The following is a 27,148-nucleotide window of genomic DNA, read 5'->3' as shown; positions in this document are numbered from 1 at the left end:
GAGGATTTTAGGGTTGAGTAGAGGGGGATATTAGAGTTGGAGAGGGGGGATATTAGGGTTCGAGAAATGATGGATATTAGGGTTGGGAAAGAGGGATATTAGGATTGGAGGAGAGGGGGATATTAGATTTGAGGAGGGGGATATTAGAGTTGGGGGATGGGTTTAGGGTTAGGGTTAGAGCTGGGTTAGGAAATGAGGATATTAGGGTTGGAGGAGAGGGGGATATTAGGGTTAGGAGATGGGTTTAGAGTTAGGGTTAGAGCTGGGTTGGGGTTAGGAAATGGGGATATTAGGGTTGGAGGAGAGGGGGATATTAGTTAGAGCTGGGTTGGGGTTAGAGCTGTGTTAGGGTTAGGGCAACCCAAGAATAGGTTTGGAGTGCGGGACACGATATTCCACACTCTCCCGACCATAATATCCCCAACCCTAATCTTGGGATACCCTAACACCAACTTTGACCCTAACCCACCTCCAACCCTAATATCCCCCTTCCCCAGCTTTAATCCTGGAATACCCTAACACAACCCTAATTTCCACCTACCCCCAACCATAATCTGCCCCAACCCTGATATCCCTAACCCCAACTTTGACCACATCCAACCCTAATATCCGTCTCTCCACAGGCAAAAAACAATTTATTTTGACGTTTATAAAATTTGATCGTGTTCATGGGAAACACTTGCTGGTTACATGTGAAACACTGTTTCGATCTGGGGCGTATATCGAAGAAGCGCCCGAAAATTACGCCTATTTCGGTGGCTGTAATAATAATAATACAAGCATTTTCAGCTATTTATAACATTATAATGTAGCATGTTATCAGGGACAATCACCGTACCGGACTGCATACTATATGGGTTGCTCAATGGCTTGGTCGTCTGCAGTTATCCACGTAAGTTTCTAAAATTATGCTTATATGAGTCATTTTCGTATCATATTATGATAACATACCGTAACATGTAGGAGATTATATGACACGGCCTACTGGGTATAATCTTAGCGCTGGCGACCAGCTGTACCAACTACTTTTTCACTGATTCCTAAAAGACTAATTAAAATCTCGTCCGGGCACTGAAACCCCCTAAAATCTCCCACAAAGTTGGAAATTTTCATTTTACTGAACAATAGGGGCGCCCGAGCTGAATGCCGATTAACATTTGGTACGCACGGTACCGATTGTGACGCCATGCCATTGAGCGTCTCGGCGAAGTCAAGCCGTGCTCCCGGTGAGGCCGTGCTCCCGGTGAGGCCGTGACCCTCTGAGTATGTTGCTAGAGATTGATGTGATGCCAATATACGTCCTATTCGAGTAGTTTTAGTATTTCGCGTCGTAGCGCATTTACAAATTTGAGAATACAAATGATAGCACTGAAGCCAACGCATATTGTAGAATTTACTATCAAGGTATCAACATCAACGTGTACTTATTTGAAGCTAGCTGGCCAATTTACAAAACAATTATATAGTTCCATTCGGGTCTTGATGGTTCCTAAATTTTATTTGAATTGGCAATATTGGAACGTAGTTTTAGGTGTTGCAACCAATGTTCCCTGTAAGCTGCTCAAGTGTGCAATTGCGACATGCTGACACCGTATCTGGGCACAGAAAATTTAAGCTGCGCACAAAACATCAAAGTGATGACCTTTTTTTAGTCGCTACGCACTGTTGTCCAAGTTAAGTGCGTGCAGACTCTTGAAAAATTGGAAGGAACATTGGTTGCAGCTACTTTGAGTTGGTTGCATCGCATCAATCGCTGTAAACGCGAATACGTCCTAAAATGCAAGTAGCCTACTTTCATATTTTTTGTCGCGCATATAAAAATTTGGACAAATAGAAATGAGAACACACCAGTTATTCTCTGCAATTAACCGACTGATTAACAAAACGGCTCATTCTCATAATTCATTCAGCTAAGTCCTAAACGGCATCCCAACCAAATTAAAAATGGCATAAACAGTGGTGTGTGATCTAAGTGGTTTTTGGCTGCCATGTTTTGATCGGCGTCGCAGATATCGCAAATGTATGATTTCAAACTGCCGAACATCCCAATTATAGGTACAATTTATCTATCTATGATGCACTATAAACACTGTTTCGTTAATTAGCCTGTTATGCGCAGAGAACACCTAGTGTGTTATCGCACTGGTGTCTCATTCACATTAGAACTATGTTATAATATTGTCAGTTCCGATGAAATTTATGACCCACAAAGAGCCGAATGGATTCATCTGCCATGTGCAAGGAAGTACGCATCTATATCGAATTCCGCAGTGATATGCGTAGGTAGGCTGCATTTGTATAATCAAAATTCGTGGATGCGCGATGATGCGAAATGCAAAAACTACTCGACGTATTCGGGTCACATTGAATTATTCATGGGGAACACAGCTCGACTTTGCCGAGACGCTTGTTGGCGTCACAGTCAAAAAGAGACTTTATTCGACTATTGCCTACGGGCGATACAATTGTTAGAAACAATGTAGATTCGGACATTGAGGGTTATTTTCGGGGGGTTCCAGTGGCCGGACCAAATTTTAATTTATATTTTTGAAATCAATGTGACAGTAGCTTTCGATTGAGACCGGTTAAACAAAATTTTGAGCTCGAGTTGCCAGCGCTAAGATTACCACCTACTGCTTTCGATTTCAGAAACAGCAGCACTGATTTTTTTCGGAAGAGCAAGCAGATGCGTAAGAGCTGGCAAAATTGGTAAACTTCTTGACCGGAAAGTGAATTGAACTGTTCTACAAAAAGATTGTACCGCAGGTATGAGGCTGAATATTTCTAATACTTCTGAGACTTATGGCTAGCAAAACATGATATACAATTGCAGTTTAAAGTTCATCCAACGCAGAAGCAACTTCCCACTTGGCAGACCGGACTGTCACAATATCACACTGAGACGATCGCAAAAGTGGATTTACATACTTTCGTAGTATTCCCTCGGTATGTCTAGAATTTTTAACCGGACTGACTTTGATAATTATAATGATATCAAAAACTCAATCTCAAACCAAGTATCAATGTTTGATTCGTGGATGTGAAGCAATAACTGCAACTGCTGTACCCAGAATCCCTCAATAGGGTTCTTTAGAGTAATGAGGTATCTTCAGTAACTTGAGACTATATTTTCATGCTTTGCGGGGATAGTTATGTGCACTAGATTCATTTTAATATTCTGAAAACAATGTGGGGGTCGAATATCCGCATTTTAGTTTCATGACCAAAAGTATTTAAGAACCCCTGTAGATACGATACCGCCATATTGTATATTTTGACTCGCGTCAAGTCAGGTTAATCGATTTTCGAAGGTGACTCGATACGGTACAGACATTTGCTATTCTCATGTCCTTAATAAGAATGGACCATGATTTGCAACTTGATGCGATGTCCGAGTTTTCTCGAATTTAGTCATTTTAATCTAATTTGTATACAAACTGTAGCTATAATTCTAATTTAAATCTAATTTGCAGACAACTGCTGTGTAGCTATAATCCTTATTCTACTCTGATTCGGAAATATATCTAACTGTAATTCCAATCTAATCAGGAAAAGCTAAAATATTTCTAATTGTCCAAGTCTTTTTGTGAAGTCCTTGTCGGGTATGATCGTTGCACTTGAATAATTCTGTTTGTATATTATGATTTCAGATAGCTGGATTCAGCTCAGTTGGAGGCGACACAATTGGCCAATCTGTCAGATCCATCATGTAAAAGGTCGCTACTGCCCGTGTGTGGAGCAGTTACAGCCGTGTTGGAAAATCTGGGAAGGAGGCTTTTAACAAGCTCGCGTTGTACAAGATCATATATAGTGAGCAACATTTATGTTTACCTTCGAACCTATCTATATGTGTTCAGTAGCCTACCTTACACCCCATGTAAATGTTGAGCTAGCTCAGTGGTTCTCGAACTTTTTTGACAAGCTACCTTGACAATAGCTAAAATTTTCCCCACCACCCCTTTATCGTCATATCAAAAATATTAAAACGAGCAGCCAGAATATTAGCGACCCCAACACATTGTTTGGCGGCATGCAGGGTATTCTGGCTACACTATGTTACCAGCCTGAACTATCGCGTCTCCAGCAGGACTGTCGTGTGTGCGCAGCGTGTGCGAATGTTAGCCTGACCGCGGACTTTAGGCTGTTGATGACTAAAATATCAGTTCCGACATGTTGGCGTAGCCAGGAGCCATCTTTGTATATGACCATAAAGTAGAACAGGGGTTCTCAACCCGCGGCCCGCAGACGTATATTTTGTGGCCCGCGACATCTTTCATTATAAACGCAATTACTAATGACACGGTAGGCTATTGTTACTAATTAATTTAGATACTTAGCTCTTTTATCGCACCGTCTCTGTTTCGTTTGATTACTCATTCTTGAAGACAGTGGTTCTCAAACTGGGGGCACGCGCCCTCTTTGGTGCGTGAAGCATCTGAAGGGGGCGCGAAGGTGCGGTCAACTGAAAAAAATTTCGCGCTGCGCGCAATTTATCCCTAATTCACTGTTATTTCTCTGTGTATAGTCCGAATTTCATATTTGAGAATTCTCTGATCAACGGCTATAACCTTACATGCCATCAAACTAGCCGTTTGTATTGCTAGCATTCTGGTTGCATTTTGTTATATGACGATAGGGGGGGCACGAAATTTTTCCCTATCAAAAAGGGGGGGGCGTGACTAAAAAATGTTTGAGAACCACTGCTTCAATGTGCTCTCGTTTCTTGATATATGCTCGACTTCAGATTGTTATTGTTTTGAATCATTATTCGGCTGGACTCTGGTTCAAGAGAATCCCGCTTCTTAGTAGGCCTACACTTTTAAAGAGTGTTTGACTCACTGCGAACGGTTGTTGAGATTGCCGACGACGTTACAGACGCATCGTTTAAAATTGCTTCGAATATCGCTAAACCCAAGAAATCTGATATAGAAGGTGTGATTTCAATAAAATCGTAACATACTTTGCGAATATTTGCTGTTTCCGGAACTTAGCAGCAAGGACAACATCACCAGACAAATTTCGAAGATGCAATCGTCTGATTCAATCCTGACCAGACGAGTAATATCAATATCAGTCAATCTTTTATCGCCTGTTCTGAAACACGTTGCCGCGTAGACTACTTTTACGCAGCCTTGGATGAATCCACCGACATTGTATAACTAATTATCTGGTTGAATTTCATCAGAGTGGACATATATGCAGAGAAATACTGGCTGGGCAAACGTGGGGAGGGGACCAGCGAAAAATATCAACTTGACAAAGCTGACTTCTGTAACTATTGGTACAGTGCCCCAGGCATGAACGGAAAGGAGAAATGTTGATTGTTTTGCTCAGAAATGCCCCAAACCCCAGATTTCTTCTCATATCACTCAGAGCTCAATGTGATAATGGTCTCTGTAACGCAAAAGTTATAGTAATTTTATACTTGCTCGCCCACGCATTGGAACAAAGAGTTCGGCTCTCTGGTGGAAGGATTTGAAGTTGCATATACCGACTTGACAACGAATGTAATGCACGCTTCATGAAGGGATTTACACGCGCCGCTAGAAGATACATATTCTCACAAGCAGCAGCTGCAAACTCACGAACGCTGTTCATTATTATTTTACAATGCATAGAAATGTACTAAATGCCGGTATACGACTGGTAAATCGGCTACAATTGCCTAAATTTAATAGTAGCCCATGAATGCAAGGTAACATAGTTCTGCGGCCCGCAGCGTCTTTTGCTGTCGAAATGCGGCCCGTTATACAAGGAAAGTTGAGAACCCCTGAAGTAGAATATCTCGTAAAGGATTTATTTGTCTTGATATTTTTTTAGCGCTGCGCTCGATTTATTGCCAATCGATTTCTTGCTTTTAGTATTGGTGTCTCCTCCTGAAACGTCTTATTTACGGAATTGATATTAGCTATATTGGCAAATATGCGAGAACGTGTCGTCCGACATACGACTTCGCGTCTGCACTCGCGAAAAGATCGTCGGCGATGAAACCTTTGCACGAAGTGATAGACGCACTTTCACTGAACTCTTCGATATTGATACGTCCAAGCGTTGATTAATCATGTCCTGGCCAAATGAGCCCAGCAGTTTACAGCGTCGACCCACAATATATGCAACTAACAATGTTTTATTGACCTAATTCTTTCATTAACTTTAATAATATTTTCGCGCTTTGCGCGACTAGGACATGTTTTCATGACATAATTGTTAACGATTTTGATGTGTGGTAATATGAGTCCTTTTTTACCGTTACCTATAATCCGGTTCGTTCCTATCGAACGACTAAAAAAGCACATCAACATTCAAGTGGCCCACGCAATGGTTTGGAAATCTCATGTGGCCCGTTGGCCGAAAAGGTTGGCCACCCCTGATGTACGGTATCAATAAATTTTTGTCAATCATTATTCAATCGATTAACCAATTCAGTGTCATGGTTCAGTTATTCAAATGTAATACGATGTAATGTTATTCAACAGAATGTTATGTAATTTAACATTGCAAGTCTATTATGGTTAGTGCAGGGGTGGCCAATCGTTTTCAAAAGTCTATTATGGTTTGTGCAGGGGTGGCCAACCTTTTCAAATTTTTTCAAAGTTCACGAAACAATTAGGTCAATGAAATAATGTTAGTTGCATATATTGTGGGCCGTCGCTGTATACCGCTGGGCTTATTTGACCAGGACATGATTAATCAACGCTTGGACATATCAATATCGAAGAGTTCAGTGAAAGCGCGTCTATCACTTTGTGCAAAGGTTTCATCGCCGACGATCTCTTCGCGAGTGCAGGCGCGAAGTCGGATGTCGGACGACACGTTCTCGCATTCCATTTTGCTGGGTAAAAGACGGATTAATCGGTCATTTATCTTCAATCAAATAATATAAAGTTAAATATAAATGCAAAAGGCGTTTTATCACTCACACGTAGAACTGCTAATAGCATATGTGAGTAACTTTATAGCTACACGCTACGTTCTATTATCAGCCGAAACAGAGGATCGAATACGAAGCCTCGAGAAGTTGCAATAAATTGATAAGGGACAATATACTACCCTTCCGTGAGAATAGGGACGCATAGACAATATTCGTTCGATTTAAATTATACAGGAGAGTTGGTAAAAGATAGCACCGCGCAATTTAACCACTGTGCTGTCTGAGAAACAATGATACCTTGCTAACAGAATAAACTACTACTACGACGACAACGCAAGCATAAGCTGTGACCGTTTCGTTTGCGGTCAATTAAATTATGATGTAACAACAGGATCAGTGAAAGGTGCGATCAGTGAATGGCTGTTTGCTCTCACAAGTAATACCGACATATCGCAAAAAATCCGAACGTACATAAGATATAGGGTGATTTAATTGACACCGTTTACTTGATTACTTGAAATTGACTCGTGAATTTTACTCCGAGTCACGAGTCAATCCATATATCTCGAGCGCCGAGTCGAGTCAAGTCATTTTTGCAAAGTGACTCGAGTCATCCCAACACTGCGTAGTACTAAGAGCTATCTAAACAGGATCGAGCATGTCTTTAACATTCAATGTTGTTGTTTCTCTGTAGGGTTCTATGGGGAAAAAGGCAGAAAGCAGCGTCTTATCCTCGTCATCAGAAGATGAAGAAGACACATAATCAGTTGGCTTGATTATTTTTTCATTCGCTTCTTCGACATCGTTTCGTTCTGAATTATTTTCTTTGAGTTTTGTTGACACTGTTTTCTGTATGAATTATAAGTTCATCAAAGGCAATGTGTACTGTGATACGTGTATGTGTCCGCAGCCACCCTCAGGTATGCCTAAATATGGGAATACAGGGATGTTAGTATCTCAGGATGTTTTTCTGACCATCGATTGTACGTTCTAAAGCATTGTAGATACACAGTTTTATCTACGTTTTATTAACGATCCCGATTTGCGTGAAGAACGCGTTAAAACGCGTCGACACAAAAACCGACTTAAAACTATCCTGCTAGTCTTTAATATGAACCAAATAAAAACGTTTTTTTAACCTCAATGGGCTGTTTCGTGTTTGCTGGGTAGTGCAACGATGACAGAACGAGTTATCCGAACATCCGCAATTCTAAATAAATGAGCATTTAGCGCACAGTGACCGGAGCGCAGGCATTATATCTTGAAATAGCCGATTTTCCTGCATTAAGGCGACTTTTGTTGCACCGCAACCATGGAAACGTTTAAAATGCATCCCTTTATTGTCACATGCATGCAGTTCCTGCCAGAGAGTCCGCAAATATAATGGCGTACAAGTGACTTCGCGTCTCCGATGGACATTGGACACCTCAAGAATTTGATGATTCGGGACATACGATGCCGCTGATTTTGCATTTTTCTCTGCAATTTCGTTGTCAGGGATGCCTTTGTGACTGGGAATCCATCCCCTAAGGTTATTTCTATCCCTGTTCTAGTAACCTGATCGAGAAAGGGGGAAAACTTGAAGATATCTGTCGACGCAGTAACTGAATGTATATATATATCTAACTAACTAAGACATCTCAGATTTTGAATTTGTGTGTTTCCGGCTGTATCATTTCTAGTAGCAAGCGGAATCACGCCAGCTTCAAAAATAGAATGCGATCACAGTCTATATTTTATACAATATAAATACTGACGCTTTTTGTGGCCATAGATACGAAGGAAAAGTCTGGAATTAATCACAGTAGTTGACTTCGGTATTTGCGATCCCGATTGATATATATAATCATTAAGAAATGGTCAGTAAGGAAGGATTTATTTCATGAAGTACTTGAGTAAGATTTGCCTACTTTCAGTACTTTCTCAAGTGGTCATGTTTTCAGAACACTTCCACTGGAAGTTGCTTCAGGCACACGCTATTTTGTAAGGTAGAAAGTAATTTTGGGGTTGGTTTTCATGAATTTTTTCAATGAAATTGTCGAAACGACCATGACAAAATAGCCGCTGTATCACGGTAGTTAAATATATCATTACAAATAATCGTGTTTATCAGCACTGTAAATAGTCATTGAGGGTTAGTTGTAAGCATGCATTTGGTAATTTCGAAACTATATAACCTGGAATTCGATTGACCACTGAAAGTATGTGACGCCTCGACAAAATCTACTATTAATAATAAATCCACTAAAGGTTCTTATTTAGATACTTTAAAGGCGTTTTTATTTCTGCTATACAAAGGTTTGGAATGTGTTGGAAATTGCTACTTTCACTTGTAATTGAATGGACGCGCACGGTTTTACTTCGACTTGAGTAGCGGTGAAGACTGCTTTAACTACTCTAAATTATTCCAGGTGACAAATTACATTGCCATTTCGTCTAGCTAGCTGTGAACCCACATTTTACTTATGCCTGCTGTAAGTGGGTGGGAATGCTCGGATTCAACAGTGTCAAAGTGACCTCAAATTTTTAAGTTTTTTGGTGAGTAGCGTAGCAAGGGTAAACAACATTTCAACTGTTTTCTGCTCCACGCATACTCCGAATAATGGATACTACCACTGTGGTGGTATAGCCTACTAGGCAGACATCATCGTGAACGGAAAGACAAAAGCACTTTCCAATGGAAGTCTTATCAAACTGACGAAATCGATTCAGATCTTTGCCAATTCCGTTAGTCGTGTCAAAAATTAGGATTTATCAATTCAAATAAGCAAACACGTAAGCACTCAGGTACATTTGTAGAGCTTCTTGGAGGTACAGAAATTCAATATACAATTGAATAGTATCTTCATGTAGAAATGAACCCGAATATTTTCGGCTGACACTCGTCAGGGGTAATCGTCAGCAACTAGTAGAGAATTGGAAAGAACATTGTATATCAACAATCGTATCACAAATATGACGTCACCAGCATGAAATTTCGAATGAGAGAGCGTTCAATGTACTATTTTTAGGTGTTACACGAACTCCTTTTGTTGACAGAGTTTTGGTTGGTGTATTTTGATAAAAGTCGACTCCAAGGCAAATAAATGGAATTGTGAACGGCCCCGCCCAACGATTCGAAATCGGTCGTCTCGATAATTATTCGCACAAATCGGATTATCTAACAGATGTTTGCCGATGGCAGAATTAATGGCCTTTGATCGATCAGCATCAATCTTAGCGGATGAGTTAAGGGTGAGCTTTTCACTGAGCGAGGTACATTTGTACATATTCAATATACATTGATATCGGCATGGATTGTCGATGTACCTCAAGTGCCCTCATCGATCTTTTGCGTTAGCTGACTGTGACGTCACTGAACTTCACTGTTGTGGGGATTATAGATAACTACTTGGTCAATATGCCAAATATAAATTCAAACATAGTTTGCAATGAGCAATATGACGTCACGTCATGTCATTGGTTTGTGTTAACGTTCGTGCTTAGAGAAAAGTTTTGTACATGGTCGTGTTCACACGAACCAGAACCTTTCAAGAGTTGTATATATGTTTATTGTATTCAATTCTTTCGTTACTTTGTTTATTATTGTTGCCTATTACTCCGTTGATGTTCCAGCCTCCCATTGTTCGATCTGTTTTCAATTTATTCATGACAGGAGACTCGACTTGTAGTCCACCAATGCAGCCGACTAGATCAGTGGTTCTTAACCTGGGGGTAATTACCCCCAAAGGGATAATTTACCAATTTGTGGGGGGTAATTCAGGCTTTTCTTTATATACTTATTACGTTGCACTGAAATATCTTCAGTCGTAAATCAGTCGTAAATATGAATGTAGGCTAACGTAGACTTTTGTAAGTTTGTTTACATTTCGCTTCTACACAATATACCTTCTGTGACATCATAGTAGGCTTACCATTAGTGATTATTAATGACAGGGCCAACTGTACTATTGTAAGCTGTTGTATTGTAGTACTATAGATTACTAACCTACGGATAGATTCGCAGGTCCCGTCGTTACGCTCCGGCAAGCAATTACACTTGTTCCTGAGCGATCTAAAAGCAGCATATTTGGTGGTGTTATAACTTGCGACCCGAGGGGTGAAATTTAATGAAACTGGTCCTAATTGAGAGCTACTGTCGCACTGATTCTGAGAATACAAATTAAAATCTTGTCGGGGAAAGGGAACCACGTCAAAACATCCCTTGAAATATGAAAATCGGCATTGTTCTGAACAATCGCTTGATGAAATTGCAATTGATACGTTCATCGTGTTCATCGTGTTCATCGTGTTCATCGTGTTCATCGTGAAATTGCAATTGATACGTTCATCGTGTTCATCGTGTTCATCGGTGGTGCCATTGTTGGAACAATGCCGATTTTCGGATTTTGAGGGCTGTTTTGAGGTGGTTCCATATCCCCGTCAAGATTTTAATTTGTATTTTTGGAATCAGTGCGGCAGTAGCTCTCGATTAAGACCAGTTTCATTAAATTTCAGCACTCGGGTCGCGAACTATAACACCACCAATTATGCTGCTTTTAGATTGTTCAGCAACAAGTGTAACTGCTTGCCGGAGCGTAACGACGGGACCTGCGTATCTATCCGTAGTACGTAGTAGTAGTACTGTACTGTTAGTATTGCAAGCTGTAGTGTTCCAGTCTAGTCAGTATAATCAAGTCTGACATCATCAAATGCCTCCGAAGAAGCGAAGTTACAACGAAGCTTTTCTAAAGTTAGGATTTACGAGTGTTAGTGAAGGTCCCCTTGAAAAACCACAATGCATGATTTGTCTCAAAGTGTTGTCTCAAGAAAGTATGAAACCGAGCAAGCTCAAGCAGCAACTTCTATCTCGTCATGGTGAATTGGCAGGAAAGACAGTCGAGTTTTTTGAGCGAAAATCGGAGCATTTGAAAAATGTTCGCCTTGATTCCAGTGGAATGGGGGCACAGCAAAACAATGCAGTATTAGAGGCGTCGTATCGCATTGCCTTACGAATTGCAAAAGAAAAGAAACCGCACACAATTGGCGAGGAGCTGATAAAGCCCCGTCTCATAGAATCAACTACTTTGGTGCTAGGAAAGCAGCAGTCAAACAAGTTAAAAGAAATTTCACTTTCAAACGACACAATCAAGAGTCATATTCTTGAAATGAGTGAAGATATTTTACTGCAAGTAGTGGAATATTTGAGATCCAGCCCGATATTTTCTTTACAATTGGATGGATCCACAGATGTTTCTTACGCTCGCATATCTCTGGAAACAGCATAAAAGAGCAATATTTATTTTCGGAACATCTTCAAACCACTTGCAAGGGAGAAGATATCTTTAAAATTGTGAAAGTGTTTTTTTTTTTAAACACAAACCTGATTGGAAACGACTTGTCGGTATCTGTACAGATGGTGCTCCGTCGATTATTGGTTACAAATCTGGTTTCAAAGGATTAATAAACAATATTGCGCCTCATGTATCATTCACACATTGTTTGATTCATCGCTTTGCTTTAGCTATGAAAACTCTACCACCAGGGCTTCGAGAAGTGTTGCAAGATGTGGTTAAAATTGTAAATCACATTTGTGCAAATGCAACAACACCGAGAATATTTGCTGCTCTTTGTGAAGAATTTGGAGCTGATTATAAAGTTCTGCTGTTACACACCGAGGTAAGGTGGTCATCGCGCGGAAAAGTCCTGAATCGTTTGCTCCAGCTACGAGAAGAAGTGACTACGTTACTCGAGCAGGAACTGGGCACGAAATGAAAATATTTATACAACCAAATGAAAAACAACTGTTTCTTGTTTAAGGTGGCTTTCTTGGCTGATTTTCTTTTTTGGAAGTAAACGCCCTAAATTTGATGCTACAAGGAGGTCGTCAGTATGGTTGCACACAACTCAAGACAACGTAGCTGCTTTCAAAAGCAAAATGCAATTTTATGAAAGAATGATACAAAAAGGCGACACTTGCATGTTTACAAATTTGACCGTGCTTTTGCAGTCTGATCCAAATATGAATTGCGACTTTACTCAGGCTATTGCTAGCCATCTGAATGCAATTGTTACCGCTCTTGAAAAGTACTATCCTGGAATGGAAGGACGACATAAGAACTTGTGGATTAGTAAGCCATTTTCGATCGAAGAGGGATGCATCTGCGATGACGACATGTCAGCTAAAATAGAGTTTCTTGGACTGCGTAAAGATTCAAATCTCAAAATCAACTTCACAAGGGAAGATATTGGAGACTTTTGGGTTGGGCTTCAAAATGAATATTCAATCCTTTCCAGAAGAGCATTAAGCTTTTTGATTCAATTTCCTTCCACTTATTGCTGTGAAGTAGGATTTTCTGCAATGGTGTCTATCAAAACGAAATATCGAAACAAACTTGCGATTGACAATGACATGAGATGAGATGCTGTCTATCCTCCACTTTGCCGAGATTTGACCACTTGATAGCACGGAAACAGTATCAGCCTTCCAATTGCATTGATTACTTTTGAAAGGCTTCTGAGTGTATATCATGGCGTCATCTTTGTGTTGTTTTACGAATAAATGATTGTCATCCGTAATTTGTTGTCTTTTAAAAATGGGGGTAATTGAACTCCGTCATTTACTTCTCGGGGGTAACGACACGAAAAAGGTTAAGAACCACTGGACTAGATGATCCGTGGGAGTCCCTGAGGATCGTATTGCCGCACCTTGTATTATCTTTTGATTGCAATTCTATTCAGCAAAACTGTCTCTACCTCTCTGTCGGTCAGTGTGCGCAGTGCGCACCATCCCTATTTCAAACCTATCTTATAAGGAGGTATTTTTCTTTGTGGCGGCCCCAGCTACTATCACACAACTGATATTTACTGGATAAATTTCTGAATTTCTGCATAGCAGCGATGATACATTGCCCATCGGTGTCAAGGTCATAATGATGACAGTTATTCGCATGCAGTAGCTATTTCGTTCGCGATCACGCTGATAATGGAATTAACCAGATCCAAAACCCTAATGAAGAAGGAATCGAATAATAACAGCTTGAGGGGCTCAGAATGCCTCGCGAAGTAGAATATTCAGGGACTTGGTAATCTGACTCCAAATCAAGATCATTTCATACTTCTCCGTGAAGTTTGCTGTCAAAGAGTCAGCGTCGACGAAACCTTGCCCCAAAATTTCTCGCAGAATGGCCAAAACTATCGATATTGATGTCATCGGGCGCTGAAACTACCGGGTCCAAATAGTCTTTAACCAGCAATTTGAGCCCCACAGGGTCATTGTATGAATAATGCACCCACTACCCATTGAAGAAATGCGAATATTGGAAACGCGGGACGCTTTGAATAGGTTAGTTGCTGAACGTTGTGCACATTTTCAGGTCAAAAGCGGAACCATTTATCACTTAATAGCATCCAAAAGCCATTGGTAAACGGATCTATCCGACAACCAAAACACACTGCACGGGCATTCGTTGTATTGTTTATATATCGAATACGCAATAGCTTTATTATAAGCTGCTAATCTTCGGGACAATGATATCACCATCATCATTTCCAGTCTTCGATTATTTTGATCCAATCGAAATCAACAAAGTTCAATGTAATAGGCCTACCCACAACAGAATGCGATGTAATAAACAGATAGGAAAATGTTGAAATGAACAAGTAGCCTGCGTTCTATCAATCTCAGATGTCACTCGGCCTATTGGTTGTACTAGTATTATTGTCCGATGAAATATCGTTCGATCATGATCACGACTCTTTCTTTTCCTGCTTAATACATTTTCTTATTCGTTCTTCGGCGAGTCTTCGTCTGAGCCTACTTGTAAAGACGCCGTAAGAACAGGGGCGCAAGACAGGGGGAGCCCGACACTTGTAATTGTGATTCGAAAGAACCTCTCGAATCGTAATCTCTCAAGCCTATGGAGCCTACCGGTCATGGTTCGGACAACACAGGTATTTTGTTATGTTATGAACCCTCCTTGCAAGCGATGAAAGCATTTACTTTTCACCAAGATATATTCGTTAACGAAATTAAACACTGAAAAATTGGGAATCCGCGAAGCAATCGCATATTTCTAATTAAGAATAATGAGCCATGATGTAACGTCAAATCTACGTGGCTACGAGTCCATATCTGGAGTCTGTACCGAACCTGTACAGCTGTAATATAGCCGAAAGGTCGATATCGACATTCCCATTTCAGAATTTTTTCAGTCCTTCACTGAAAACCCAGGTTGCAACGCAAATAAATCACGCCTCTATGAATGATGTGATATATTTTGCTTTTCCTAATCACGACCGATGATTGCGTAATGCGCCTGTTTCAAATATTTTCAACTGAGATTGTATTCTTCCTACTGAAAGCAGTTTGCCGCATTCCCGTCCTTACGTTGTTACTGGACAATATCCCTCAGCAGGTTTGTGGATAGGTCGAGGCGAAAATGCTGGCTTTGCATTATCCTTAGGAACATTATGAAATAATACGTCTAATATCATCATGCCTCTCATATTCGTGCTCCTCGGGATTTCCCTCTTCATCTCTACAACAAACATTACCCTCCCAAAGAGGTGGACTAAAGGGAATCTGGAATGCGCAAAAGTATTTCGTCAAAGTCACGGAACGTATGTGGCGGCTATCTTAATGTACAAGTACAGTCAGAGGTGGTCAGTAACGAAGTACTTCTACTTTTTGGAAGTACTTGTAGTTTTCCTCTACTTCTGGTACTTACTCAAGTAGATCTGATTTTCTCTACTTCTTCTTCGTAATATTTTGTGATCTACTTACTTACTTTTCGCTATTTTCAGTTTGTAAAGTAGAAGTAGTTTATTCCCCAATACGAAAGATAGCCTGAGGAATTTCGGGGCTGTTTTCACGGAGTATCAACATTTAATATTCAGAAAAGTCAAGTAAATCCCTGAAATTTGGTTGCGCTTCGCGCACAGTAGTTGTGATGGAGTGACATAAATGTTTTCACGAAAGTATCAGTGAAAATAATTTACGTACCGGATTGCTTATGGTTCCGCTCACACCGCATTGTCGTCCATATCAAATATTTCATCACAGTAAATATGATCCACCATAACGTTTGAAACTACCGTTTCGCAATCTAGCAATTACCTATCCTATCGTTATCTAGCAGCCAATGACGTGTAATGCTAATCTGGAAAATCCGGCTTATTGAAACGTTACACCTGTTTTAGCAGATCACCTTTGAAGCTTTATGGACAAAGACATGAAATAGATTTTCCGCTTTATAGAATTGGTATTTGTATTCCTCTTTCAATTCCGAGTATGATACTCAGAGTATCATACTTTGAGTTCTAATTACTTTCAATTCATTTTTCTGCAGAACATACATGTTGACGCATAAAAGCAAGTGAAGTAATACCTCTATTTTCCGAAAATAAAGCTACACTAAATATAAGTTATTAACGTATACTAATCGCGCGAAGTGTTGAAGCCGTATCCGATACAACTTTTCCGTATTGCTCTTCGCCTAAACTTGAGGCCTTATAATATTGGGTAGGGTGTCATGCCATGATATTCTCTAAAACGGGGTCATCTAGTAAACAAAGGGTTAGTATCGCATTTTCATATCAATATTATAATTTGCATGATGCGAAAGAATGCTTATTCCGTCGTAAAATGATACCTCCGGGGATGCAGTAATATGAATCAAGCTCTCTACACCTTCTGCATAGCTCAATTTGCAGCTATTGACAGTCCATGCGAAAGAATTAAGACTGTTTTCAAAACTACTTACTTACTTGAGTAGATTTAAAGTCAGTCAATTCTACTTCTACTTCAAGTAGTTTTAGGTGGCTTATGGAAGAAGTACTTCTACTCGTACTTGAGTAGATTTTTTCGTCGCTACTTCTACTTCTACTTGAGTAGCATTCTAGGCTACTTTGACCACCTCTGAGTACAGTAGTACACGATGCCTAGCGACGACTCGGGTCACATATGCTAAAGTGCAAATTGATGTTTTAAACGTCGGCAAATGTTTCAGCTGGGGCAATCAAATAGTAGGCTATAATATTCCCATAAAATCTATATCTTCCGTTGCTTTGCCAACAATTACGACGAGGACTTGCAAGGGAATATAAGCTTACGTCTTAACGGTCTAAGCCAGACCGAACAATGTATTCGGCGTGTGAGTATTGAGAAGTTGATATTGAGCAGAGTGTTAAACGAGTTTCTATACTGGCTGCCGATATTACCCCATTAACAAGTTATACAGCAGTAGCCAACACCCCAATTGCGCGGATTTTATTTTTATTATACAATAAACATATGAAGTCAAGATTGACCCCGCACACCTGCTAGATTTTTTACATCAGACAACGATATCAATTCCATTGATTCGTCGAATGAGCATCATTCGCTGACTATACATGTAGTGTATTTCGCTTTTAATGTTGTGTCATTGCGGGTCAAGCTCACAGCAGAGAGTCACTAAATATTCACAAACGGAAAGCTGGTTATTTCGAGCAAACTTTTGTAACAAAGTAAGTAAAATGTTTGAGATTATACGATTGCTCGTTTAGTGTTGATTTTTTTATGCTGTCAGGGCCATGCATAGAGTAGCCCGTAGTTGAAATGCAATAAATTTCAACCGAAGATGTTATAATGAAGTGAAAATTGTAATATATGAAAAAGGTTCAAAGTGCTGAACCTACCAAGGTTCGTTTGTGAACGTGAACCTCTAAATTCCAGAGGTTCACACACAAAACGCACACACCATCCCAAATATATATATATCAATGGTTTCGGTCAACATGCGGCGGTCATTTTTGCCTAGGTTTTGTTTGGTTACACCGGGGCCTACGATACTTGGTACGTAGTATCGTAGGCCCTGGTTACACACTTCGCGAAGTCGCATGTTGGCCGAATCTTCAAAAGTATTCGTGTGTCGCGGAACGGTAATGATCGGCAATGAAATGCCAATTTTTTTTTATAAATGATGCGTCATTTTTTCTCGGGTAGCTCATATTAAAAGGTGAACATTCAAGTACAGTAAATTGCGCATCGCGCGAAGAAAATCTCGAAGTTGTACGAATTTTGGGTATCCTGTGTGTCAAGAGTGTTAAAAGAACAAAACACTCAAAGTAGATTTTCACACAAAACGAAAACATTATAACGAATAGTCATTGCAAATCAGTGTAACTATCTAATCCTGATAATAAATATATTAGATATAGAACAGGCATTTCAGATGGACGGACTTTCGATTCCGTAGCGAACCTTTGCTGCGTACGCTATTTCAAACGACGTATCATCAGTGTTGGGATCAAGTCACTACCTTCGAGTCACGAGTCATTTCGAGTCATTGCACATTTTGACTCGAGTCAAGTCAAGTCAATCGATTTTCAAATGTGACTCGAGTCAAGTCAAGTCACTCCATTTTTAGAGGTGACTCGAGTCAAGTCGAGTCAAGTCAAGTCAAGTCACGAGTCAAGTCACAATTCAAGTCAAGTTGCCTTTTCGAAGTATGAAGCATGATAGCGTCATTGCATTTTGCTAGCTGTCTGATATACAGATTGAGTGTTCATTGATTTTGAACCGATGAAGGCATATAGAGTTAAATATACATGCAAGAAGGCGCTGTATCGATTACATATAAGTACAACTGCTAAACCTCAGTTTATAGTTACCAGCCAAGATAGAGAATAGACACGAATTGATAAGATGCAATACATTGCGCATTTACAAATAGATATGATACAATTCGAGCCAGCGCCAATGGCTGAGGACTATATAAGCTATATTCGAATTCAGTTTCAATAAAACAATAGGTTTGGTTAAGGTAAAAACAGAGAACAAAATTTACTTTACTATACTAGATTACAACAACGTAAGCTGTAAGTTTCGATCAATTCGTTTGTGGTCAATTCATTTGTGAGAGAGCAATGGATGCTCAGTAAAACGCACGATCATTAAATGATTGGTCGCTCTCACGGGTTACACCAACGTTTGGCGAACAATACGAACATATGCAAGATGCAGTGATTTTGATCAAAGCCGATTACTTGATGACTTGAAATTGACTCGTCAATTTTGCTCCGAGTCACGAGTCAATCCACATTTCTGACAGGCCGAGTCAAGTCAAGTCAAGTCATTTTAGCAAAGTGACTCGAGTCAAGTCAAGTCATACGAAAAAGGTGACTCGAGTCTGACTCGAGTCAAGTCATGACTCGAGTCATCCCAACACTGCGTATCATCACAACATTTAGAATTCGACTATGGATCGCGCTTAATTGCCTGCAGCCAATGATGTACAAGACAGGCACGTTATCGCCCATAGGGGTTGTAACCAAGTCACAAGTCTCCGAGTCACAAGTCAATCTCACTTTTATAGTTTTGACTCGAGTCAACTCAAGTCATTTTCAATTCGTCACCGAGTCAAGTCCGAGTCCAAGTCATCGATCAGAGGTTCGAGTCCGAGTCATGGTATTATGACTCGAGTCCGAGTCCAAGTCATTGTGTTGACTGCTCAGTTTCCAGTTGAAGTCTTGTTAAACCCACGGTTATAACTCTGTTTGGTGATATCGAATGGTTCGCATTTATAATATAATAATTTTCCTCATTTTTATTAGTTTCTGGTCGCATTTTCAAAAACCAGTACCAATAGATAAAATCCCGAAAGGGCGTTTACTCCACTATTCTTCGGAATTACAATGAAATGTCGGTCTTGGCCGTCTGAGTCTCGAGTCATATGACTTAGTTCTAGTCATGCGCAACGACTCGAGTCGAGTCGAGTCATTTAAGTGTTTTGAGAAAATGGCTCGAGTCAAGTCGAAGGCCGAATCAAGGCACACCTTTGCAACGATTTACAAGTACACAAAGATGAACAATGTAGCCTGCTTTATATTTCAGTATCGCGGTAACATTTCTGTGAAAATATCAGACTATCTGCTTAATAAAGACATTCCCATTCCGCCGTTATCACAATACCACCATGAGTTAATTTATGCACTCTGCACTGACACCCAGTTCACTGAAGCGTGTCGGGCAGACCCTCAGTTGACATCAAATTCGTACCTATTTACAGTCTTCATTCCATTCGAAGGGTTTGAATAAGTCAATGAAAAGAATTATTGAGCCGCCAACGTCCATAAAAGTGAGGTCGTAAATTTCAGTCATCTAAGCTATTAGATTTATCAGCACATGTGGATCACACTCGGAGAAAAGGTCGCCCTTGACTCATCCCCTGAAGCTTGATTCAAAACAGGAGAGGGCGTTGCATTCTGCCAATGGCAATAATTTGTTGGATAATTTCGTTTGTGCCAAAAAATATTGAGACGACAGATGTCGCGTCGTCCAGAGAAGGAGAAGCCGTTCACACTTTTATTTATGTGCATTGGAGTCGGCTTTTATCAAAATACGCCAACATAGTTTGCGCCAACAGAAAGAGTTCGCGTACCATCAAAAAATCGTACATTGAAGTAAAGCCCATGACGTCCTCTTGGGTGATGCGATTGTGGATGTACAATGTTCTTTTCAACTGTACTAGTTGCTAAAGCTCATCCCTGAGGCTTGGCGAGTGTCTGCCGAAAATATTCGGGTTTATTTCAATATGAATATACTATTGAATCCTAATCTTATACAGTATTGTATAACGAAGTGGTTAGGTTACACTTGCATACAGCGCAATAACCGTTTTCCGCCTTATGTTAGGCATCTCCTGAAATCCGGTTGGCAAAATGATACAAAAGCCCTCATTTAAAATTCGTTTTCAATGCAATGACTAATGTATTATATTTAATAGTATTTTTCCCCTCATGTTATAATATAAGGCGGCATCCTATACAACGAATTTTACTTGTCTGTTGTAATCGTATGATAAAATAAGTGTGCGGTGTTTGTTTTAGTGCGATAGCATAACTTCAAATGGAGGTTTGGGTATGTACTATATAGCTGAGTTGAGGATATCCATGATAATTCAATAGTTTCAGGAAAACGTTCACTTTATATTCTTTCAATAATTATAGAAGGCATAGGTTTCTTGAAACATGAAATCTGACTTCTCAGAAGCTGTCGTTGTACTCTTGCAGTTGGTTTGAAGTGATATGCAGATGTTTTTAGTTATACTTCAAACTTGTCCTAGTGCTAAATTCTTCATTAGTCGATGTTCATGTTCCTCAATGTTATCGGCCATCAACATATAATTTACTGCCAGCATTTCTTACACAGCGGACTATGCCGGGCCTAGATTACACTAGCACGGCGTATACACTAGGGTTGCATTTAAAACAAAAATCAATTAAAAACAAACATGTTTAAAACAAGGCCCTTATTTAAAACATTTTTTATTGTTTTTTTTTGTTTGTTTTTTCAAAGACATGACGTCATGAATATTCAAGTATGACATCATAATGGATCGACATTGACAATTGAAGTTATAGGGTAAATAATAAATATAGCTACATTGACGAAATATATGTACTATAACTGTTGAACCGGATATTTTGAGTGTTACAACCATCCCATATCGATCGATATACTTCGGCTCAATCGGGTGGTAATTGTCCGTAGGCTCATATAACATGCTTTTCGGAAAGTATTTACACAATTATGGCATAATTTGGCAGTGTTTTAAAACACCATTTCTTTTAAATGCAACCCTAGTATACACGGTGTCACTTATTTCATTTGTCCCTCTATCTCTAAGTGAACCTAATTGTTTTTTCACGCATACAGACAAGAGATCTGAATCAGATAACTGATAATATGAGGCGACTAGTACTTGCAACGTTTCTGGTGCTGGCTATGGTGGCATCAAGCCATGCATGGTTTCATGTTCACATTCATTGTGGGTAAGATTTACCAATATATATATTTTGTATTATTGATCTTTTCGGGCACAGCTCTAAACGCATACTCGATTGCATGTAGCACGTATACTTCGCCATCAAAATCAGTCGGTCTTTTAAATTCACTATCGACCGACCCCACGTTCCGACATAACCTATATGCGATTGTGTGATCGACCGGAAGTTTCAAGCAAAATCACGAGTCGCTCTGTGACGCTTTATTAAATCCGTTTCTTTATGAGGCCTAGGAAGATTGACCTAACTTTCCGCACTTACGATTTTGATTCTTATTAGGACACCATTACTTTACTTGAGTCACAGTGGTTCGTGACATGAGCAAAATAGTTTTTCAATTTCCCGGTGTCATTGATGCCCACATCATTTGTCAGCGTTAATGTTTGCTTACTTTGTAGGGATGAAGAGGGAGAGCCCGGCGAGCATGAAAAGTCCGAGGAGCATGGGCGTGAATGGCATGAAGATGTTCATGCACACCTGAACCTTCCACGTACGAAGTAAGATTCAATAATATATATATATATATGAATTATACGAGTGCATGGATTGTATCTCTCGAAGCATCTCGTATATTATCCTGAATGCCTAATCTAGGGATATCATACGTCCTCCTTTAGGAGGATTTGCCTTCCTTTTTCAAGAGATGTCTTCCCGTCACCCGAATGTCTTACTTTTTGGCAATTCGACCAACTTTCTATCTTAAAATACCACAACAGACCACGAATTACGCAAAATGTGGATCATATTGACGACAGACGGGTATTTCGAGAGTCAAGTTCGAAATAGGACCTCTCGTTTCATTTTTAGTCAACCCGCGTCATATAAGCTATATACTGGCAAATCTTAGTCCAGCCGAAAAAACGACCTATTTTTCAGTCATGCCAACGGCATCAGCTATATTGATTCGAAAATCACTCGTTTTTTCGTTCGCTGTAGTAGTGTTGGGATGACTCGAGTCATGACTTGACTCGAGTCAGACTCGAGTCACCTTTTTCGCATGACTTGACTTGACTCGAGTCACTTTGCTAAAATGACTCGACTTGACTTGACTCGGCGTATCAGAAATGTGGATTGACTCGTGACTCGGAGCAAAATTCACGAGTCAATTTCAAGTCATCAACTAATCGGTGTCGTTAAAAATCACTGTATCTTGCATATGTTCGGATTGTTCGCAAAACGCTGGTGTAACCCGTGAGAGCGACCAATCATTCAATGATCGTGCGTTTCACCGAGCCTCGATTGTTCTCTCACAAGTAAATTGACCGCAAACGAAGTGATCGAAGCTTACAGCTTACGCTGTTGTAATTCTAGTAGTAAAGTAATAAAATCGCAAAATGTATATTTCCGTTATCTGTTCTTACCTTAACTAAAGAAATTGTTTTATTGAAATTGACTTCGAATATAGTTTAGTCCTCAGCCATTGGCGCAGGCTCGAATTGTATCATATCTACTTGTAAATGGGTAATGTATAGAATCTTATCAATTCGTTTCTCCATTCTCTATTCCGGCTGGTAACTATAAACTGTGGCTATGCAATTACGTAGTTTAACAGTTCTACGTATATGTGAGTGGTACAGCGCCTTCGTGTGTGTATAATTAACTCTATATTCGGTCATCCGTTCGGAATCAATACACACTCAAACTGTATTTCAGACAGCTAGCAAATTGCAATGACGTAAATCATGCCTCATACATACTTCGAAAAGGCAACTTGACTTGAAATGTGACTTGACTCGTGACTTGACTTGACTTGACTCGACTTGACTCGAGTCACCTCCAAAAATCGAGTGACTTGACTTGACTCGAGTCACCTTTGAAAATCGATTGACTTGACTTGACTCGAGTTAAAATGTGCAATGACTCGAAATGACTCGTGACTCGAAGGTAGTGACTTGATCCCAACACTGCGCTGTAGTAACTGTTGTAGCCTCTGAAACGTGTCATTTACGGATCTCGAAATTTGGTAACCCTACCTAATCTATTCTACACACAGATATTAGTGCGGAGCGGATCGACAAATTTTCTGGTCCTACTCCGATCCTATTTTCAAAGCTCTGGTCCTACTCCGGTCCGACTCCTAGGACGGATTTTAAAAATGACCGTGATCCGATAAACTTCAATAATAATCATGCACTCACCGGATAGTTATTGGATATTGATTGAAACAATGCAAACAGGAAATTAAAAACTCCAAGATCAGGCTAACCCTTGTCTTAAGTAATTATGCCAACTTGAACTTAGCATGTGGTTTATTTCCATGATCGTTTCACCGTAGATATTAGTTCGAGGGTTGAAGAGAATAAGGCTGCCCTATTCTATGTAATAAGTAGGGCTGGGCAAAATCGAATACCTGAGTGATTCGATTCTGAATCACGTATTATGCTTCGAGTCGAGTCGAGTATTCGAGTATCACACATTATGACGTCACAGCAAAATGTAGTATGTCAAAGTTCGAATATGTACCTTTTATGCCCCCGCAAAGAATATTTTGCCTGATATCCATCACATTGAAGATACTTCGGTATTTCTCCGACCCTACCGCTTTCATTGCACTTTGTGACAATGTCGTGGGAGAATCATGACTTCGGAAATGTTTTTTTTCAGTAACCTTAGTAGCTTTGCCCTATGTTCCGTATGCTCCGATACGGCAAATCAAGGTTCCAAGGCTTCCGCAGTGGAAAATAGTATCAAAACCATAATTCTCGTTGATAACATAACTTTCAGTAGCGAGGAGCGTATAATTTCAGTACTCGAAAAAATCGTCTTTTGCTACTCGACTCGAATCATGAAAATAATTACTCGATTCAGATTCGAGTACTCGAATCATTGTGCCCAGCCGTAGTAATAAGTACTGATCCGGCTTCGATCCGACTCCGGGCGCATCAGAAAAAGTACTGATCCGGCTCCGACCAGCTCCGGCCAAAAAGTGAGAAAATCCGGCAGGGTATCCAATCCGGCTCCGGTCCATGCTCGGCCCTACAAGATATACGTCACTGTCAATATTGTTTCGTAGCTTAGGTCACTACCGACAAACCCTCGCGTTCCGAGGTAACATGAGCGCATGCTGGTAGAACAGAAGTCGAATGCAAAAACGGCTCTGTGACATATTATAGCTTGATTATGTTATCAGGCTGAAAGATAATGTTCTACCTCCTCTCTGAAACTCATGATTTTGATCATTAAGACATTATCACTTTACCCAAGTCCGTGACATTGACAAAATAGTCATGCGCATTCCAGATGCTATTGTGTCTACCTCTTCGATAAAGTTAATGTTTGTGTACTTTGTAGGGATGAGGAGGGGAAGCCCGAGCAATACAAACATCAGAGGCATGAAGATATCACAGGTATTATCTCACAATGCTCCTAAAGATAATGCAAAGCCACCATTTTCGCTTTAACCTGTTCACAGCCCTGCTGAGAGATATCATCCAGCAACAACGTAACGACAGGAATGCGGCAAACTACTTTCAGTAGGAAGAATGCTGTCTCAATTGATTATTTGAAACATGCGCAATCATCGGACGTGATTAGGAAAAGAAAAAATATATGACATAATTCAAAGCACCGTAATATATTTGCCTTTTAACTTCGTGTTTTCTATGAAAGACTTCAAAATTTATGAAATGGATCTTGTCGATTTCGACCATTAGGTTGCAGTACAGCAGCACAGATTCAGTGCAAATACTGACTCGTAGTAAATGTAGATTTGACTTGACATCGCCCGATAATAGTAGCACGCGTGCAAATTCAAGGCTTGCTGTCCGTATATATAAATATAATTGCTTCGTGGATGCACAATTTTGCAGTGTTCAGCTTCGCTGAAGAATATAATGGGTGAAAGAGTATAGACTATAAATGCTTCCATCGCTGGCAAGGAGGGTACATAACATAACAAAATACCAGTGTTGTCTGAGCCCTGACCCGTAGGTTTTATGGCAGGGGCTGGCAACTTCTTCAGTCGGCGGGTTGGACATAGAAGAATGTAGTACTTGGCGGGCCGGGATGTAGGCCGAGTTGGATCTGGGATTGACACAACGTAGGCTACTTGGTCATTTCAACACTCTCCTATAGTCCTATCAGTGTTGGGATCAAGCCACTACCTACGTTCGAGTCATTGCACATTTTGACTCGAGTCAAGTCCAGTCAATCTATTTTCAAATGTGACTCGAGTCAAGTCAAGTCACTCGATTTTTTGAAGTGACTCGAGTCAAGTCGAGTCAAGTCAAGTCAAGTCACGAGTCAAGTCACAATTCAAGTCAAGTTGGCTTTTCGCAGTATGAGACATGATTACGTCATTGCAATTTGCCAGCTGTCTGAACTACAGATTGAGTGGTCATTGACTCCAAACCGATGAACGAATATAGAGTTAAATATAAACGCAAGAAGGCGCTGCATCGCTTACATATACGTAGAAATGTTTCGTAATTGCATAGCCTCAGTTTATAGTTACCAGCCAAAATAGAGAATAGAGAAACAAATTGATAAGTTGCAATACATTACCCATTTACAAAAAGACATGATAGAATTCGAGCCTGCGCCAATGGTAGAGCTTCAGAATTATATAAACTATATTCGAATTCAATTTCAAAAAAACATTAGGTTTAGTTAAGGTAAGAACAGAGAACAGAAATAAACATTTCGCTATACTTTACTACTAGAGTTACGACAACGTAAACTGTACGCTTCGATCACTACGTTTGTGGTCAATTTATTTGTGAGAGAACAATCGAACAATACATGATCATTGAATGATTGGTCGCTCTCACGAGTTACACCAGCGTTTCGCGAACAATCCGAACATATGCAAGATACAGTGATTTTTATCGATATCGATTACTTGATGACTTGAAATTGACTCGTGAATTTTGCTCCGAGTCACGAGTCAATCCACATTTCTGATACGCCGAGTCAAGTCAAGTCAAGTCATTTTAGCGAAGTGACTCGAGTCAAGTCAAGTCATGCGAAAAATGTGACTCGAGTCTGACTCGAGTCAAGTCATGACTCGAGTCATCCCAACACTGAGTCCTATCTGTTAATTACATCACATTGTGTCTTGCGTTATGGGTCAAATCCGACCGTGATGCAATTCAGACCGGGGCCGCGAAAAGTTACTTGGAATATAGAACATAAAACGTATGTGAATGGTAAAAGGTGGAGTAAAACCATAGGTTCTAAAACTAAAGCGGGAAAAGGGGGCACTTTAAAAGGTGCTTATTTGTGTACCGTGGTTACGTAGTTACGTAAGACGCATGTATAATAATCAAGATCCAAAATAGTTTGCATAAAATATAGTCCAAAACTTGTTTGTTGCCGATGTTACAATACGAATTATACACGATATGTGCCCAAATGTTTTTGTGATACGATCCCAAATTCTTAATTGGTGAGACAAGCACTTATCATCACAAATAAACGATGAACGTGTAGGCCTATGTAAGAAAAGATCGCCCAGTTTCAGGAGTACAA

The 27,148-nt window shown here is 40.0% G+C and overlaps 2 protein-coding genes and 1 long non-coding RNA gene across 3 annotated transcripts; all 3 read left to right on the top strand.

Annotated features, from left to right (window-relative positions):
* The first annotated feature begins 735 nt into the window (after positions 1-735).
* LOC145434373 (uncharacterized) lies at positions 736-7,750 on the top strand. Its single transcript, XR_013913361.1, has 5 exons — positions 736-892; positions 2,650-2,766; positions 2,834-2,946; positions 3,651-3,810; positions 7,566-7,750. It is a non-coding gene; the product is annotated as an uncharacterized LOC145434373 (long non-coding RNA).
* Positions 7,751-11,685: 3,935 nt separating this feature from the next.
* On the top strand, positions 11,686-12,138 carry LOC145434652 (protein FAM200C-like). The gene has a single exon (XM_080311990.1). The coding sequence runs from the start codon at positions 11,686-11,688 to the stop codon at positions 12,136-12,138; it is 453 nt and encodes a 150-aa protein (XP_080168116.1).
* Positions 12,139-21,511: 9,373 nt separating this feature from the next.
* Positions 21,512-25,243, top strand: LOC145434372 (uncharacterized). The gene is made up of 4 exons (XM_080311736.1): positions 21,512-21,667; positions 22,078-22,176; positions 24,971-25,026; positions 25,092-25,243. Exons 1-4 carry the CDS (start codon positions 21,582-21,584, stop codon positions 25,154-25,156), a joined length of 306 nt encoding a protein of 101 aa, XP_080167862.1. The 5' UTR covers positions 21,512-21,581; the 3' UTR covers positions 25,157-25,243.
* Positions 25,244-27,148: the final 1,905 nt, after the last annotated feature.

The sequence above is a fragment of the Botryllus schlosseri genome, chromosome 2, assembly GCF_051294905.1.
Source record: "Botryllus schlosseri isolate E-star chromosome 2, Bs_hap1, whole genome shotgun sequence".
NCBI classification, from domain to species: Eukaryota; Metazoa; Chordata; class Ascidiacea; order Stolidobranchia; family Styelidae; genus Botryllus; species Botryllus schlosseri.
The sequence above is the reverse complement of the archived record's forward strand: the minus strand, read 5'-3'. Positions and strand labels throughout refer to the sequence as shown.

Excerpts from the sequence above, each read along its gene's own strand:
- LOC145434652 (XM_080311990.1), top strand. The coding sequence starts at position 11,686 with ATGAAACCGAGCAAGCTCAAGCAGCAACTTCTATCTCGTCATGGTGAA.
- LOC145434372 (XM_080311736.1), top strand. The coding sequence starts at position 21,582 with ATGAGGCGACTAGTACTTGCAACGTTTCTGGTGCTGGCTATGGTGGCA. Across the intron at positions 22,177-24,970 it reads CTGAACCTTCCACGTACGAA|GGATGAGGAGGGGAAGCCCG; the intron begins GTAAGATTCAAT and ends TGTACTTTGTAG. Across the intron at positions 25,027-25,091 it reads GAGGCATGAAGATATCACAG|CCCTGCTGAGAGATATCATC; the intron begins GTATTATCTCAC and ends ACCTGTTCACAG.